The sequence below is a fragment of the Montipora foliosa genome, chromosome 3, assembly GCF_036669935.1.
Source record: "Montipora foliosa isolate CH-2021 chromosome 3, ASM3666993v2, whole genome shotgun sequence".
NCBI classification, from domain to species: Eukaryota; Metazoa; Cnidaria; class Anthozoa; order Scleractinia; family Acroporidae; genus Montipora; species Montipora foliosa.
Window position 1 is genome coordinate 40,578,393 of NC_090871.1, and position 17,500 is coordinate 40,595,892.

The following is a 17,500-nucleotide window of genomic DNA, read 5'->3' on the forward strand; positions in this document are numbered from 1 at the left end:
TTTACGTTGTATTGTTTCCTCAGAAACAATACAACGATACAAAATGGCTTTACGGTATTGTATAATATACTACATGTACAATTAACTTACAAATGCTATAAACTACTACCCCGGGTGCCAGAGGTTTTTTACTCGTTGGGGGCGACAGACCACTACTACTTCGCTTTGATGCTCCTCGCCACTGGTGAGCGAGAAGACCTCTGGCATCCAGGGTAATAAACTACTCACAATAAATCTTTTCAAGGATGAGGAACTTTGCATCCATGTGACTCTAAGACCACTTGTGTCATAAATAATGGAATCATGCTGTGTATTTCCCTTAGTAATTCACATTAGCAAAAAAACAGAAAAAAAATATAAAATTTCCCCTGGAGAAAAAGATTCATAATATTTTTACGAACAGAACCAACAATAATTCTATTTCTACGTGTACTTACTACTACCAGCACTTACTTGTATCATTTGGGGATGCTATAGTTATCATCCTTGATCTTGCAACAACTGTTAATACTGTAACATGATTATTGAATATAACAAGTCTAAAACCTACCAAACAAACAGGACATAATCACCAGGAAAACTGTTACTCTCTTTCACAAGAAACTGTCCATCAGTGGCAGAAGACATAACCTGCTCTGCCTGGTCACGTGTTATTTTGCCATGGAACCAGCTTTAATAGAAAACAGAGATAAAGTTGTATGACATTCAAAGAAAAGAAAAGTATTTGCCCATTGTCTCTATGCTTAACAAATTGATGTCAGTTTTTTATGCCTCCGTCCTCTTTCTTATTGATGGTAAATTGCGTCATAACATTGTCAAGTGGGTGTGGGAATTTGCACAGCAAATCAAACTTTGACAAGGTTATGACGCAATTTATCATCAATGAATAAGAGGACATGCATAAAAAACTGACATCAATTTGTTTTTTACAATAACAAAAATGAAAAAGGGTTTATTTCCTCATTTAAATGAGCAGAAATAATATACAAACACTAAAATGTATGCAGTTTCATTCAAACTGGTGCAATTTATTGTCAATACCTTTTCTTGTGTGCTAATGACAAATATTAAAATTAAAATTTTATCGGCTGAAAATTTGACAGGTTCAGTCACACAAATAACTTGCATAAATCAAAAACGTAGTTCAAGGATCAAAATGCGATCAAAAACCCTCGCAGTGATCAAAAATGTTCATGGCTTAGTAAAAATTGAGTTGTTTTGAGGTCCTGTAGAATGAACACTTAAACATGACCAATACTACAAAAACTGGAATTCCGCTGAGGGAAGAACTTGGGGCCATCAAAGAGATGGGGCTGGTGGACACAAAGACAAGCTGAGCTGCTGGTGGAACTGTAGTTACTGTGCGGCCAAAAAAAGCTTGGCGATTTGCATAGCTGTCAAGAGAATGTCAGAAAAGAATTTCAGCCGGCTGGTTGAACATTCTTCAGTAACCGTCTCAACACTCTTGCCTGAGGTGAACTCCACAAAACTAAAATTAAACAGGTTAAATTCCAGCGAATCCTCCATGTATTAATACTGTCAGCTTTGCATAAATTACAATTTTATGTGTCTGTACTCTTACTGATGATGAAAGTTAGCCAATCAGCTTGTGAGAAATTGCTCGGTTATTGTAAAAATTGTTATGGCAGAAAAAACTTAAAGGCCGGTCCATATGTTGTGACCAAAATGCCATTCAATAAAATTTCAGTAGCCAACATTTACAGGTGTACATATACATGTAAAGAGCTCATTACTGACCATCTATGCCATTGATAAGGATACTGGCAGCACTTGCACTTTGATTAGCTTACACTGTAGTTCATACAATCCCATAACCATTTCTGAGTGGGAAGGCACCAATGCAATGTCCAATTTAGTAGTTATATTATTATTTTTATTTCACAGAGAGACGTGCCTTACCGTGGCCACCTAACAAAGTTTTTTACAAGTTATCCGCTAATAAGGGTGTGTGAATTCGATACAGTCACGCCTCCTTGCAAAGTTTGTATGGTTGTCAGTAGAACAACGTTGCATGGGTTGTTGAGTCGATGTATTTACACGTAGTTGTCAAATGTGAAAGTTTGTTGGGTGGCCACGGCAAGGCGCGTTGCACTGTAAGCTTGGAGATGCTTTATACATGTACCCATGGCTGAGCGATCATGCTGCATCAAGTGAACAGTAACATGCTAATGCCTCATAAATGCTTGAAATCTTTTTAGTCCAGTAACTGTTACTAGTACATTAGTGTAGAAGCAATTTTGCTAACTTAGTGTGCTCTATCACCCTCTTGTTCTTCAAACAATGTACATATTATCAAAGCTCATTTGCACTGTCAAAACAATTGTCTTCCATCTGCATTTTAAAGATTTCATGCTAAATTGTGAAGTAATCTCTGAGATCACCATTAAAATGCACTTAGCCACAATAACCTTATTTACTGTACCTCTCAGATAGTATGTGAGCTACAGTACAATTGGCTAATTTAGCAGGTTGTATTCTACAGTATCGGCCTAATGTATGTCCTGCTAAATTTTGATAAAACAATCTCTAGCAAATTTCTCATGTCGTTTATGTTAGGTAATCTTGGTTACTAAGAGCTATTTATGGTTGAAGAAAAACGTTTGACCCTAAAAGCTGTGGCAGGATATAATTTACTGTTGTACTCATTGAACAACTGTTATCATTGTTTTTGTTTTCAAATTTAAAAAAATGTGGCATATAATAATTGCTTGACTGCTGCTCAGGGGTGGCAATATAGGTCTGTTTCAAATTCTTACAGTTGGACTGGAATAAACAAGTACATGTACACTAAAGAAGGCTACTTACTGCAGGGAAATAATATTTATTACTATTTTACATGTTTGAAAAGATCCATTGACACAGGCCTTCATTCCAGTCCATTGAGAATATGAAACTGGCTTATTGGGCAGGTCATTGTAAAACAATCCGATTAATCAGGAGCAATCACCCCACACTCGCTTAAAACATTGACAGGTGCATACATAACATTGACACTACGTGTATAACCTGTACGTTGTGCAATAAATTATACATTGGTGAGACAGGTAGATGACTGGGCGACCGATTCCGCGAACACCTTCGCGATGTTGAGAAGAATGACAAGGATGCATCTATGCCAGTCGCTTGTCATTTTAATCTCCCTAACCACTCCAAGCAACACATGGTTATCTGCAACCTTTCCCTACATGTACATCAAGGTATGACAGAAAGCTGCAAGAATCTGGAGCAAAAATTCATCTAGCAAATCGGCACCCTTAATCCCCACGTACACTTTTCATTTAACAAATGTATTCCTATTTTTCACGTTGCCATGTTACCACCAATAGTGTAGCTCCTACTCCACTATAAAAACTACCCACAACCCATAATTCCATACGTGCCAACTCTCCCGGATTATCCGGGAGTCTCCCGGATACGGAACGACTTCTCCCGTACGGGTCATTAAGTCTCCCGGATAAAAACGACTCTGAACCTTTCACAGACGTTTCTCCATTCTAGACTCAAATTGCATCCTCACAGTTTAAAAAAAATTGATTTTTTCTGACTCGTTAATGCATTTCTTCATCTCTGAGTTTCAAACACATGTTAATTGAACTAAACAAAGTGGCTTCCTTTAGCTATCATAGCCATATAACCGATTGTTTGATTGGATCTCCGATTAACATATAAAAATTATTGACATAAGTACCCTGTTTTCCCGCAAATTCACAGTGGCCGCAGAATATTCGTGTATTCTGAAGGAGCTGCTGGGGGATGGGTGGGTGCATTTTTGGGGGGAGAGGAGGCAGAGGGGAGTGGGTAGGTTGATCGAGGGGGAGGGGTGGGGAGACCAGAATGAAAAAATCTCCAGATTTTAGATCTCCATAGGTTGGCATCTCTGTAATTCGTCGATTCGCTCTGACGAAGGGCTAACGCTCGAAACGTCAGCTTTTATAATCTCTGTACCGTGGTCAATTTACATTATCAACTCTGTTGATAAAACTAAAAATTTTCGTGTACTTCTTCCCAACCGACGCAGCACTACAGTTTCTTCAGAAACTACCCCTTACACCTGCACTGCCTGACAGAGCTGTACTTACTTGCATCGATCGGGATGAATCTGCACAAAAATGACTGCACCACTAGTTACACAGGACTCCTCCAACGTGTTGAAAACGTGCACAAGCCCTTTATTCACATAACGTGACATGTTAACCAATCGGAGAAATAATCGTTCAGCAGGCAGGCTCAACCTTGTTGACAATTGCTGTATCAAATTCAAGATTTTTGTAGAATTTCCCCCTTCCGGTCTCACGTGGAGAACTTGGCCAGTTTCCGTGACTACATGGATGTAAAATGCAGTCGAAGAGTGATTTGGTTTGCACGATAAATTGATGATGGTTTTTGACTCTACCAAATCACCCAAGTAAATGCGGCTGCTGTTCTTAAGTTCCACAATGGAGCCATTTTGACAAATGCTGAGAACTTGATCAGAAACTGGCAGACCTGTTATCTGTGCAATCTTCTCCTTGAGGTTTTCTGTACTATCTAAAGGAGCCACCTCAATCGCGATTTTCTTGACATTTAGCAAATCTACGAAAACTTGCATCTTCTTGTAGATAGATGATTCATTCATGCCATTCGAACTCATCGACTTAATTTTGGCCAATATCATTCTTTCGTGCAGGTGGAGAACGAACAAATGAAGAAATTGGGAAAGTAGGTAGGAGACATCTTAATGAAGTGGGATTTCCGAACGATTCGCTGGTTTCCTGAATATCTTAATCCGCAGATCTATTTATACAGCTCCGCCATTTTTGCTTCACGCCAATGCGACTGACGTATAATATGATGACGTCACATGCGAAAGTTCGCAAAAGTTCGGACACATGTCCGATCCATCTGCTAACAGCATACAACGAAAGGAAATGTATTGAACACTGAATTATCTGCTAATAGATTACTCTGTAGTCTGCACGGTCATCATTGAACAATTCGGAAACAAATTGGTTGCGTATTCCATATTCATGATTTCGCTCTTATTTATTCCTGGCCAGCAGTGCTTGAATGTTGATCTCAGTCTTGAAATCAAAATTTACATAGAACTGTTAAAAAAAAAAGTAATATTGCAAACCACCTTAAAGGCTTTCCTTAACTGTTACTATTAGTTGTGTTTACCATAATCAGTATTAAACGCTTAACTTGCCAAAATTTTATTTTCTTTTAAGAAGAATTTTGTACTTTTTGTGCACTTTCTAACTAAAGAAAACAACGCCTGATCGCAGGTTATTGAAAGCTTGATGAACAGATCACAGGAGCGCTACATAATGACGTCAATAGTTAAATGAATTTGAGTCTTCGTCACCCTTTCGTATTCTTAACTAGCGCTTGGATCTTGAATGTTGATGTGAATCCTGAAATCAGTGAGGTCTGCAACTGAGTCACCATCGAGAGGCACACAAAAAAGAGGAGTCTAGTTTCAAACGCCCGGGTAGTCTGCCATGGATGTCCCCTGTCACGTATCTTTTTCTCCTACGTGCGGAGGCCGTGAAGGCCAAAGTAATTAACAAACTCCAAACACATAAAACGTGTCTTTTTGGATATAAGAGACAAAACACGCTCTTTTCAAACCATTAACGACGTCTACTTATTAAACAGCATAAATACAGGGCCCCTCAGCTTACACGGAATTCAATATCGTCCGCGGCCGTTTACTCTCTACAGAAATCCATCTTGCTAAATGTCAATTGAAAGCCGTATTAGCATAAAATTATTAAAGACCATTACTGAAGGTAAGGGCACTAATTTACCAAAATTTTTGAGAAATGAGAATAATGAAACCCTAGACTATAGCCATGCAAGAGAAATGTCTCTTGTGCTCTTGTTCTCTCTTATATACACGTGCAAGGTCGTAGGGGCAAATTATTCGCCAAGTGAGAAGGTTGTTTACATCATAAATGTTCCGCAACCCATCGAAAAGGAAAACTTTCAAGGACAAAAGTAAGATTGGCAGAAAGTAGACGTCCGAGCAGGGACTCAGCAAGCGAAAGTGAAGGCCAGACCAGCCATGATGCGTACCCAAAAAAAAGAAACTGGACAAATTGAAAAAAAAAGAAACATCAACAATACAAAGATCTCACCTTTGGGAGAGCGAAAAAGGCAAACCAGATCTAGATATTATTCAAATTAGGAAAGAGAAGCAGCATTTTAAACCGATCCATCGAGTGTCGTATTCCAGACCAAGGGACCAACGGACCAACGGACCAACGTACGGCAACGCAAGGGGTCCTCCTCTGTACCGCTTAATGAGATGCATTAAGAAGATGAACCAGGGTAACAGGGTGCCATAAGTTGCTGCAAACACTTAAGGCTGGCTTACAAGTACGACGCAAGCATATGCATAAGCATAAGTGCTAGCATAGACACAAGAGACCACCGTGTAAACCGGGTTGACGCAAGCATAATGCAAGCATAAAAGCAAGCACTAGAATGCGTCGCTAGTGTAAACCAGGACAAGCACAAGCACAAGCACAAGCACAAGCACAAGAAAAAACATGATTTTGTTTAACGTTATTGCAAGTCATTTTTATTTCATACATGAAATATTGAAGGGAAGGGGCAATAAAAGAGGAGCCAAAAAGGGTTTGGGTGAGGGAAATCTTTCATAGGCGGAAAGAGCAAGGCGAGCGCTGGCTGGGCGATCGAGAGTTTTAAAAAACTAATGGCGAAAACCAGACGACGCAGCAACGCAACTAAACCAGCAACGCCAGACGAAGTTGTCGACCTTTGGCACCTGAATACCGTGAACACCCGGCCGCCGCCATGTTTGTTTTTTTGTCCCTAGTACCAGGAACTTCCGACCGAAGGCAGTTTACCTGGGTTCTAGGATCTTCCTAGCGCTAGGATCTTCGTAGCTCACAGCTAGGAAGATCCCAGCACTAGGAAGATCCTAGCACTAGGAAGATCCTAGCACTAGGGCCAAGTACGACCTCTTGCATGTAAACTGAATACAGAAAACATATGGCGCTAGGATGATCCGCCTTCTAGGATCTTCCTACCTCCATGTAAACAGCCCCTTAGTGTTTGAACTTTTAACTGGATCTCAATTAATGAGCAAGCAGCCCATATTTATTTTATACCCAAGCATTTCGCAATGGAAACAACAAGGCGGGATAGTTTAACTCGCTGCTTGCGAGGCACTTGATAAATAATGCAAGCGGTTAGCAATAAACGAGTATAAAGTAGACTAAAGATGGTTTTCAATGTGGCGCGTGCAATACACAGTTGTCCATTATAGATGCGGCACCATTAGATGCGGCACATGTAAAGTTCGACGTTTGAAACGGGCCTTATTTCTTCATTTTCCAGAAATGATAATACATTAATTCTGATCGTTCCAGACATTAAGCGAGGAATTCCCAATTTCGGTACTCTTCGGTGCCATCCTAAGAGCAGATGGTTCAACAACGATTCTTTTTCCACTCCGTAACATGTTGCGAAGAGCAAGTCATACACAAATAATCATAGAAACTGAAATTCTAATAAACATAGCTTATTTTCCCGTGGAAAACAAAATTATATAGTCCATATGATGTCCGATGGAAAAAGATTATTTTACACAGTCAGAGAATTCAGAGTTTCGGGGGCCCTGAGAACGGCGACTGAAGTAAAGTGGGCGCGCAATGTAAAGTTGGTGAATAAGGCTCTTTTATAAGTACCTACCAACCATAGCCTCCTTGCAGCCCATTCTCGTCCCCATCGCCCTTTGCGCTTCTCTTAGCCGGCGGGGCCTTGGCACGAGAAAACGTAATGCCTTGCAGCGGTTTTTTGTGTCGGTCCCATTCTCCCTTCCCACAAACGTTGCTTGTGGGAAGGGAGAATGGGACTGACACAAAAAACGGCTGCAAGGAGGCTACTACCTATCAGATTTCTCACAACACATTTTCCTCCAAAATAACGTTACCATGGAAACGATATAAGTCATTTCTATGAGCCTTATCCTCCCATTCAGCGTTACCAGATGTTAGAAATAATCTCTAAAATATTTAAAATTCAACAAAATCTGTACGTCAGTTTTTTTAGAAAAATCAGTTTTTTTGAAATGTGCCTGTTTTTTTTTACCCACAGCATTTTTTAAAATTTGAAACTCAAACGTTTTAAATTAATTTAAAACGGTTGGTTTTTCATGCTTTTCGTCATCCACTGCTTAGATTTCCCCTTTATGTGTTTGTGTGCGAGTGAACGGTGAGGTATCCATCAAATTGAGTACCACACAATTAAAAGTATTATAGAAATGACTCGATAAGCTAAACATATAACACGAGGATGCTTTGGATTCTACATATTCTCATCTCATTACTATTGAATTTAATTGTACACTACTGTTGCATGAATCGGTCCAGTTGCGATGGCTTTTTTTGTATGCGTCCGAGAAAAGTAAACACCATCATCTTTTCCCACCATTTCTAATTGCAGACAGCCAATTAAATTATTTGTTGCCCTACTTCGTAAGATGCCCGCGGATCGTGGGTGTAAAAATCGACTAGTTTAACTCAGCAAAAAGGGAGCGGTGTTCATTGCAAATAATTATAAATTGCTAATTTGCAAGGCCGATCTGTTAGCTCGCGAAGGCCGAATAATATGGATCCCTTGAGAGTTTAAGGGACGCTACATCCTTCAGTGACCTAAGTTTTTTTTTTTTTGACTCTGAATTTCTTTCACGTTGAAGCGAAATTGCCACTGATGTTGGCTTGTGAACACTCCGCAAAGCCCCCTCTTTCATTATACGGCTAGCGGTGGAGAAAGAAAAACAAGCGAGCCGATCGCTAAGGTCTAAGGGTTGTTCACAGCCTTCACTCCTGCGTCGTTTTATGTATACATATATTAAATAAATATACTGTATGTGAGACGTGCAATCGCATTAAGAAGTTGTCAGCTGTTGATAGATTTCCTAATGTTTTGATGCAGCGCTATCTGAAAGCCATTCATTTTCTACCCGGTGATTGATGACTGTCACACTTTCTTTGGAGTTGAAAAGATGTTGGAGATTTCCCCTTTTAGAGATTTCCCATTTTAGTGATTCCCCCTTTCAGAGATTCCCCATTTTAGGGATTCCCCCTTTTAGACATTCCCCATTTTAGTAATTCCCCCTTTTAGAGATTCCCTATTTTAGTAATTCCCCCTTTTAGAGATTCCCCATTCCCCATTCCCCGTTCCTCGTTCTCGTACCTCCCTTTCCCACTTTTAGAACTTGCCCTACTGGAGAGAGGTCAGTTTAGAAGTTCCTTTGAAGGAAAAATCGCACATTTTATTAGTATACAGGAAAATTGCTTCAGAGGAATTGTGGGTGTTGTTGGTTTTTATGCGGGTGTGGAGGAGCTTTGTTATTGGTGGAAATATGGTAACATGAATTTGTGAATAAATTAATGGAATGAAAGGCGTTCATTGATTTTATTAGTATATCTCCCTAGTAACAAGTGTTCCGAGATCGTGAGAACAACAGACGGAGATAGCAGAGTCTAATTAATGTGTTTTGTTTGTGGGAAGTACGGTACGTTTTCATCCTTAGCTTGCTGAATGGTGAGCTCAGTTGCTCACGATCTCCCATCTGTCTACACGTAGCTCTGTATTTGTCTCCTATCCTTCGGGTATTTCACGATCATTCAGACTTTTCAGATTCACCACAAGAATGCAAACCAAGACATGCATAGATGTCAAGATGAGGAAAAAAAAGGTTTCTTCTGCGAACACTTACATTTCACCATTGTAAACTACAACTTTGTAAAGGCCGCGGGGACCTGGCATTTAGAGTAGTATCCAGTTGTATCTTGATTTCTCTCATGTTGATGATGTACGCGTGTGACGCCTGCTACATTGATGTGCAACATTCGTATTAACGTTTGACGAAGAGTAAAAATTGTTTTATGGATTTGGAGGGCAAAATTTCTGCTCTGAAAGATTTCACTTCATTTGGAACCACACCATCGAAAAATGGCCAATCGTCTTCGCGAAGCAATCAGAACACTCAAAATGCTCACTCTTCTTCACAAAATGGCTGGGGAAATTGGTTTGCTAAAGGAGAGAAAGATCCAATTTTGCCTTCATTGGTGAGCTGAAAAACCGAAAAACTGGTGCATGCATCTTAATTAAGTTCATGAAACATAAGTCTGTAGTGAAGTTAAATAAAAGTTATGGTTTACTTGGAAGCCCTTTATTTATTTACAGGGGTACCCAGCGTCAATTTTCGGAAAATATCTGTTCGGAAGACGATTTGCAGGGCATACCTAATCGATCGAAATCGATCATCGAAAATGTAATCGATTAATCCATAATACTCGATAATACTCGATATTTGTCGATTGATTAGTCCTTTTCAGTTTCAAAATTTCAGTAATAAAAAGCCTATAGTCAATCTTAAATAAAGTGTAAAGGGAATGTTTATCAGTTCAGTTTGGACTGCTGTGTATTAGTTCGAGTGAGTTGTGACTCATTCTAGAGTAAAACTGCGAACTTTATGAAAGAGAATCTTCGTCCATTTACTTTTCGATATTTGTCGAACAAATCGATAAAATCGATAGTCACAAAGACGCGAGTGATCCATTTCTATCGATTTCCGATATTAATCGATTAATTAGTATCGATTACGATCGATTACGATCGATTTCAATCAAGTATTGAAAATATCGATTAGGTACGCCCTGCGATTTGAGATCTATTGTAGAATCAGTCGGAACATTTCTTGTAAAATTTCTTGCTTGCCTGCCTGTCCTAGGATTTTTGAACATCTAAAAAATGGTATAATTGCCCATTTTTAACAGATTTTTACCCTAAAAAGGTTGATCACTATAACTTTCGGATCACTAGACTTTCAGCTAGGAAATCCGAACAGATGAAAAATTTTTAGAGGATAAAACTATGCCATGTTAACCATTTAAATACTAAAATACGTTTAACAATGCTATGTCTAAGTAGTTTTGAAATATATTCGCGTTGGGTGCCCCTGCCTTTAGTTGAGGGATAAAAGGAACTTTCCTCGATTAAGTCGCAGAAGGCTAAATTGCTGAGCACAATTGGGAAGACAACAAAGTAATGAACTATAAATCAGATCAAGTAAAATTAACATTAGTGTTTGTTGAGAGAGGAACATGGGAATACCTGGAGAAAAACATCTCGGAAAAGAGTAGAGAACCAACAAAGTCGTCCCACTCGTGGCACTGGGCCACATTGGTTTAAGTTGGGACCACTTGCTTAGACTTGAGGCAACTGTGATTTCTTCATCAATTGTTACAGGTTCATATTAATATATAGATTTAGCCAAGCCTAAAAATGGTCTCAGTCACTCACTTATTGTTGCATTGAGCAAAATTACTCACTTTAATAGACTGCAGCAGTTGTGTAGAGAAGCATAAATAATATTGTAAGAAAGCCCAAACTAGTTTCTTATTATCAATAGTTTTTCATGTCAAAAATTAACATAAATACTCCTCACATCTGTTGATGTAATTTTTTAACAAAAAGATTGACTCGAAAAAAAATAGTCGTAGGGTTCCAAAACAGGAGATAGCGCTCAGATCAAGTCACGTTGAAATTTTGAGTACTGGTTTGTGCATTCTGAACTTGTGCTTTGATTTTCGAAGTTCATTGAGCGTACAACTTTTCAACACCTCTTTTCCCTTGACATTTATCTCAATGTTCTGTTTGATTTTGCTGCAGACACGAACTCAAAGAATCACTGGATTTTTCTTGTGTTTATTAATGGGAATCTTCTGTTTTACCATGGTGAGCCACCTGTACTTGTTTTTATGGTTATTAATCATGAGTGCATTATTATTTTAAATCTTTGTCCCCTTAAGGAGAAACTGGGTATACAGGGTTCAGTTAAGGTAACGAATCCGATCCAATCAATGCGTTGTCCAACAGTCAGCGGACAGTGGGCGGACAGTCGATTAACTGTTGCCCGACGTGTTGGCTGATGTGTATCACCAAAATATTTATCACTTGCTTCAGAACATCCTTTTCAACCTTGTTTTAATAATACCACAGTTATTGCAATTGCTTCAAAACCTGCACATCACCCTTTAACTTTGCCATTTTTAAGCTTGAAATAAACATCTTCTTGTCTTTGAGGCAATCTTGTTTTTCGTATCTTGCCCCAAACTCCACAAGTTTTCCAATTACCTTGATCCAATCTCCTCACATCCTTTCGAACAATGGAACTGTGTCCTATCCTTACAGAATGAATGAAGAACTTTGCTTTCTATCTTAATCGACAATACTTATGCGAAAGACACTGAGCCTGCTTTTGGGTAAAATGAGTGTTTTTTTTTTGTGTTTGGGGTGTGAGGCATTGGCATACCAGAGCTTCGCATCAGGGCACGTACAACAGCACCTTGGAGAGGTCGTCTGATCCTGTGTTGCCAGTCCGGGCGATCGAGAAAGAGTGCAGGAGGCAACTTTAGCCATCGACTTTGGTTAGAAGAGAATCTGTTACCCTTGACTATGGATACAAATAAAACGGCTCCTTTATAGGAGTAACCAAATCTGAGAAAAGTCATGACTAACAAGTACAGTCGACCGATGTGTGGGTCATGCGTTGGCCGACTTTTGGTTCGCTTGTTTGTGACGATTTGTTGGCTGATGCGTTGATGGGATTGGATTTGTTACATGTACGTTACCCTTAAGAATTCCAGGATTAGTTTTGACATAAATTTCATGAACTTTAATTAACATTGGTTTTCATAGGCTGGCTTTGTTGCACCTTTCTTGCTGTTGAAAGCTCGTAAATTTGTTCTGCTTTACACCATGGGAAGCTTGTTTACAATAGGAAGGTATTTTATTTCTGCAATTTTGTGGTTATAATCTGGCTTGTCTTTCATTTACTGGATCCAGAATAATTAATTTCCATAAAACAAAAGAACAAAGCGAACATAACAATACCTAATCAACAAGGCCTAATCAGAATAACAATGGTTCCTTTGTCTTCAACCATTTTGGTCCGGTATTTGAAAGTCTACCCTATAATCTGGTGCCGGCATTGCTTTACATAGGTTTCATTCATGCAAAACTGTTATTGTCTCCCTGCAAGTGTACCAAAAATAAGGTCCACTATGAAGGATGTTTTTGCTTGCTTTTATTTTGCTAGCCTGTATGTACATTCCTCATGTTAGGATAAAGCAGAAGAATTAACCCCATTTTTAACCCCTGCTCTAGAAGCCTCAGTTTGAGTAAAAATATATGCAAATTAAGAGTGGTACTTGTTCATCTGTTACAAGGGTTTCATTAGTTGTCACTGTCTGGCAGTATACCGCCCTCTATTTGTCACAAATTTTCCTCTTACGGCCGGCTACTCTGCCTTGATTTTCACTCAAACCCTTGTACATAAAAGACTTGAGTGACTGCCCAGGTACCAACTTCAAAAGTTATTGAAACTCCAGCATCTGTTAGATTCTTTTTAGTTATTGACCTTATGTTTCCATTGTGAAATATTATGAATGGTGGTTTTCGAGGGAAGGAAAAGCAAGACATTGCCTCCAGGAGAATGTCTTAGAACAAACACACCTCAACCGAAAAAGTGAATTAAATTTTAACATACAGTTTAAACGCTTTGTGTTCACTGGTTGAATTGATCACATTAGGAATAGTCCAGTGCTTGCATCACTTCACAACAAATTTATTGCTGCTCCTCCATAGTTTTGTTGAAGTACACGACTTGATTAATCAGCAGAACTGTCTTTGATTGTTTCAGTTTTTCATTACTTTGGGGACCTGTTAATCATGCCAAACACTTGTGTTCATTTGGAAGACTTCCTTTCACTGCTGCTTATTTTGGTTCAATGTTTGCGACACTGTACATGGCTATGGTTGTAAGTGCCCTTCACATACATGTAGAAGATTACTTTCCTGTAATGCCAAATACCTTTTATCTGGGACCTTTCACCATACTCTGTGGACTGTAATTGTGCATGCCAAATACCTTTTATCTGGGACCTTTCACCACACTCTGTGGACTGTACATGTGGGCTACAAACCTTGTTCTGTTGCTCTAAATTGGTGGAAATAACCAGATATTTCCTGTTATTTATTAGGTATTCTATTGGATACCCCATTTAGTACAATCAAATTATACTACAAAACAATGCTTTTAAAATTGTCATCTCTATTATTATAATCTTTATTGTTATCATTGTTAGTGTCATTAATTATCATTGACAGTGATTAAGATGAAAATATTTCAGTGAGGTCTTGATTACTGGTTTGTGATTTCAAACAAATGCTGCATGATGACCATTTGTCAATTTGGAAATTGTCCTTGCACATCTGCAATTTCTTTTGTGTTATCTTTTAGGTAAAAAGCACCATTCTTACAGCAGTTTTTGCTGTTCTTCAAATTGTTGCTCTAGTATGGTGAGTTGTTATACAGTACATGTTCATTGTACATTCCTCAGTCCACGTGGTTGCATTCAGCAATTAAAGGCCCACTCTGCTTTCAACGCTTTTATAACATACAATGTAATTTAGTGGGATAGCTTGCTACAATCTAAGAGATTGTTGAAGCTAGGAATATCTTATAAATGGGCCGTGTTTTTTTGCCAACCAATAATTATCTGGTTGTTCCTCAACATGCACACAATAATTTTATATATTTCTACTGATTGAAGCAACTGGAAAACCCTGCAAAATCCCCTATCTTTTTGGACAGTTGTAGTCCATGTTTGAAAATTGAAAGTTAAAAGACATGTCATGGTGAAACCAGTTGGCAAAGATCAGGGGCACCCAAAGAGAACATAGTTCAAAACCACTTAAACATAGCATTGTTAAACGTATCTTAGTATTTAAACGGTAGATATTTGCATATTTTTATCCCCTAAAAATTTTTCACCTGTTCGGATTTCCTAGCTGAAAGCCTAGTGATCTGAAAACTATAAGGATCAAAACTTACGTTTCGAAAATTTTAGCCAGAAAAAAGATTCCCGAAAATTCTGGGTGACCTTTTTAGGGTAAAAGTCCGATAAAAATGGGCAATTATACCATTTTTCAGATGTTCGAAAATCATAGGAGAGGCAGGCAAGCAATAAATTTTACAACAAATGTTCCGAAAATTCTAGATCTCAAATCGTCTTCCGAACAGATATTTTCCGAAAATTGACGTTGGGTGCCCCTGAAAGATTAAGAAAGTGTAACAGCTCTTAAAGGATTCAGTGCCTCTGTATATTCTTAACATTTGACCCTTTCACCTATTTAGGAGTAAAATCATTGTGTCAGTGACTACAGAATAAAATCTATAACATGATAAGGGGCCCTCTTATGATGGAAAGGGTTAAGGTGTAATTTTACTCGGAAATGGGGAACTCTTACATGTAATGGGTGAATGGGTCACACATTAAAAAAAAGTACCGAGCACGGGTGACGTAGTGATATGAGCACTCACCTCCCACCATTGTGGCCGGGGTTCAATTCCCTGACTGGGCGTCATACTGTATGTTGGTCAGTTTGTTGGTTCTCTTCTCTGCTCCGAGAGGTTCTGTCTGGGCACCGCGGCTTTCCCCTCTCCAGAAAAACCAATAAATTATTTGATTTGATTTGATTTGGTTTCATTAGTGTTGTTATTCTTGCATTTGTGGACGAAATTATTGTAACAGCCTAAGAACACAGAAAATGGAAGTGGACAGTATTTATTAACCCTTTAAGGCATGAGGGACCCCCCCCATTGATGAGTAAAACTGTGTGGCATTAGACAGAGTCGAATCTGTAAATATCTTTAAATACCCAATGGGAGTTAAAGGGTTAAAGGAGAACTGAAGGCCAAAATCAGCAATTTTTGCAACATTGTTTTGGAAAGCCTAACATAAGTAAAGTTAAGTCTGTGGGGTTATTTCTTCTTGTTTTCTGTTTTTTGCGAGAAACTATTACCTTCAAAGTTGGGCTTTTCCTGCTGTTTCTGCCTTTTCAGTGTGGGCTCAAAAACTAAATCTTCAGCCTGCTCACAGTGACGTATGATATGGGGAACAGAGATTTCGTAATCAAGAGAAACAAGTGCTGCTGTGGATATTTTCTTCGTTGTTTTGCTGTTTCTTCGCAGACTGAATATTTGCGACAAACATCAGTGAAAACACTGCTTCTTTATGGGGCATTCTCGCATGGCTTCCCCATATCATACATCTTAAGCTGCAAAAATGACTGCTGACTCCTTCATTCTTATCCACAATGCGCATGGCCCAAAATCGGAATAAAAACATTTTTTTAAGAGAAAAAAATGCCAGTCTGAGAAAAAAAGTTGAAAACATGATTGTGTATGGTCTGAGGTGTAAATTAAAAAAACAGCTTATTTTTTTGCCTTCAGTGCCTCTTTAAAGCTGGAGACCCAAGAGTTTATTAATGCACTTATGACAATAATTACCTTAATCCAGTCTAACGTTTTCCAATAATTACAGATTTATTTATTTCGCATTATTTTTTTCTTAGGTACTTTGTCAGTTATATTCCAGGGGGCACAACAGGCATGAAGTTTTTTACCAAGTTGTTCTCATCTGCAGTAACTAAAACGGTATCAAGCAGCCTTCCAGTATAGCATCAACCAAAAGTATCAACATCTGTCTCATGCAAAGGATAGGAGAACCCTGGTGACATTTACTGGGTGGAAAATAAATGATCACTGCATTCTGCTGTTCTGGTGTTTTGGAGGTCCTTAGTGATGCCGGAAGCAATGAGTGTCAAGTAATTAAAATTTGAGTGATGTTGGGAGTGCTGCAAACCATTGGGCACTGGAGAAAGTTTGCGAAGCTGGATGGGTTGTCTGATGTTCAAGGGACTTTGTGCCATCTGCAAGCCTTTAAATTGCTTTTCACGCCATCATGATTCATATACAACCACACCTTTTGCCCTTGGGTCTTATAGTCCTGTGCAGGGAACTAGGGCGAGTCTCAAATTTGAACCAATCAATAAATTGACACCATCACACATAAACGATAACATTGAGATTGGCCATCTTTCCAAGTTTGATGCTTTTAGTAGAACAGAGACCAAGTTACAGACCTTAATTGTTAAAAATCCGTACAAACGTCACTAATTTTGAGGCCCATATAAACTCTTTAAGAATTTTATCAGATTTGGGGCAACGGGTAAATGCTGTCGTGGGACTACTATTTGGAAGTATGTGAGATGAAATTCACTTTGTTCGCCTATTTTTATGAATATTACAGAAATCGTAAAAATTTTTTAAGAGTTTATGTGGTGTTGGGGGACGCAGCCTCAAAATTGGAGAAGTTTGTTTGGATTTTTAACTACGTTTTAAGGTCTGTATACACTTGGTCTCTGTTTGACCTAAAAGCATCAAACTTGAACAGATGACCAATCTTAATGTGTTTTGTGCGAGGCTTACACCACGCAGTAGCCCAGTGTTATCTTTCATGTGATGGTGTCGATTTATCGATTCAGTTCAAATTTGAAACTCACCCCGGTTCCCTGCGCAATTCCGGTATGGCCTATAGTATGGCTGCTAATT

General features: G+C 38.8%; 2 protein-coding genes across 2 annotated transcripts in view; one reads left to right on the forward strand and one right to left on the reverse strand.

Annotated features, from left to right (window-relative positions):
* LOC137997421 (uncharacterized) overlaps positions 1–4,838 on the reverse strand; it is a 39,958-nt gene extending 35,120 nt beyond the window's left edge. The window contains exons 1-2 of the mRNA XM_068843395.1: positions 4,101–4,838; positions 551–670 (exon numbers count right to left, since the gene is read on the reverse strand). Coding sequence (XP_068699496.1) covers positions 551–670; positions 4,101–4,675 — 695 coding nt within the window. The 5' untranslated portion in view covers positions 4,676–4,838. The remainder of the gene's footprint in view (positions 1–550; positions 671–4,100) is intronic.
* Positions 4,839–9,458: 4,620 nt separating this feature from the next.
* The window catches only part of LOC137997422 (uncharacterized), an 8,565-nt gene continuing 523 nt past the window's right edge, over positions 9,459–17,500 (forward strand). Inside the window, exons 1-6 of the mRNA XM_068843396.1 lie at positions 9,459–10,106; positions 11,713–11,778; positions 12,742–12,827; positions 13,745–13,862; positions 14,345–14,403; positions 16,462–17,500. The exon at positions 16,462–17,500 is cut by the window's right edge and continues 523 nt beyond it. Coding sequence (XP_068699497.1) covers positions 9,924–10,106; positions 11,713–11,778; positions 12,742–12,827; positions 13,745–13,862; positions 14,345–14,403; positions 16,462–16,567 — 618 coding nt within the window. The 5' untranslated portion in view covers positions 9,459–9,923 and the 3' untranslated portion in view covers positions 16,568–17,500. The remainder of the gene's footprint in view (positions 10,107–11,712; positions 11,779–12,741; positions 12,828–13,744; positions 13,863–14,344; positions 14,404–16,461) is intronic.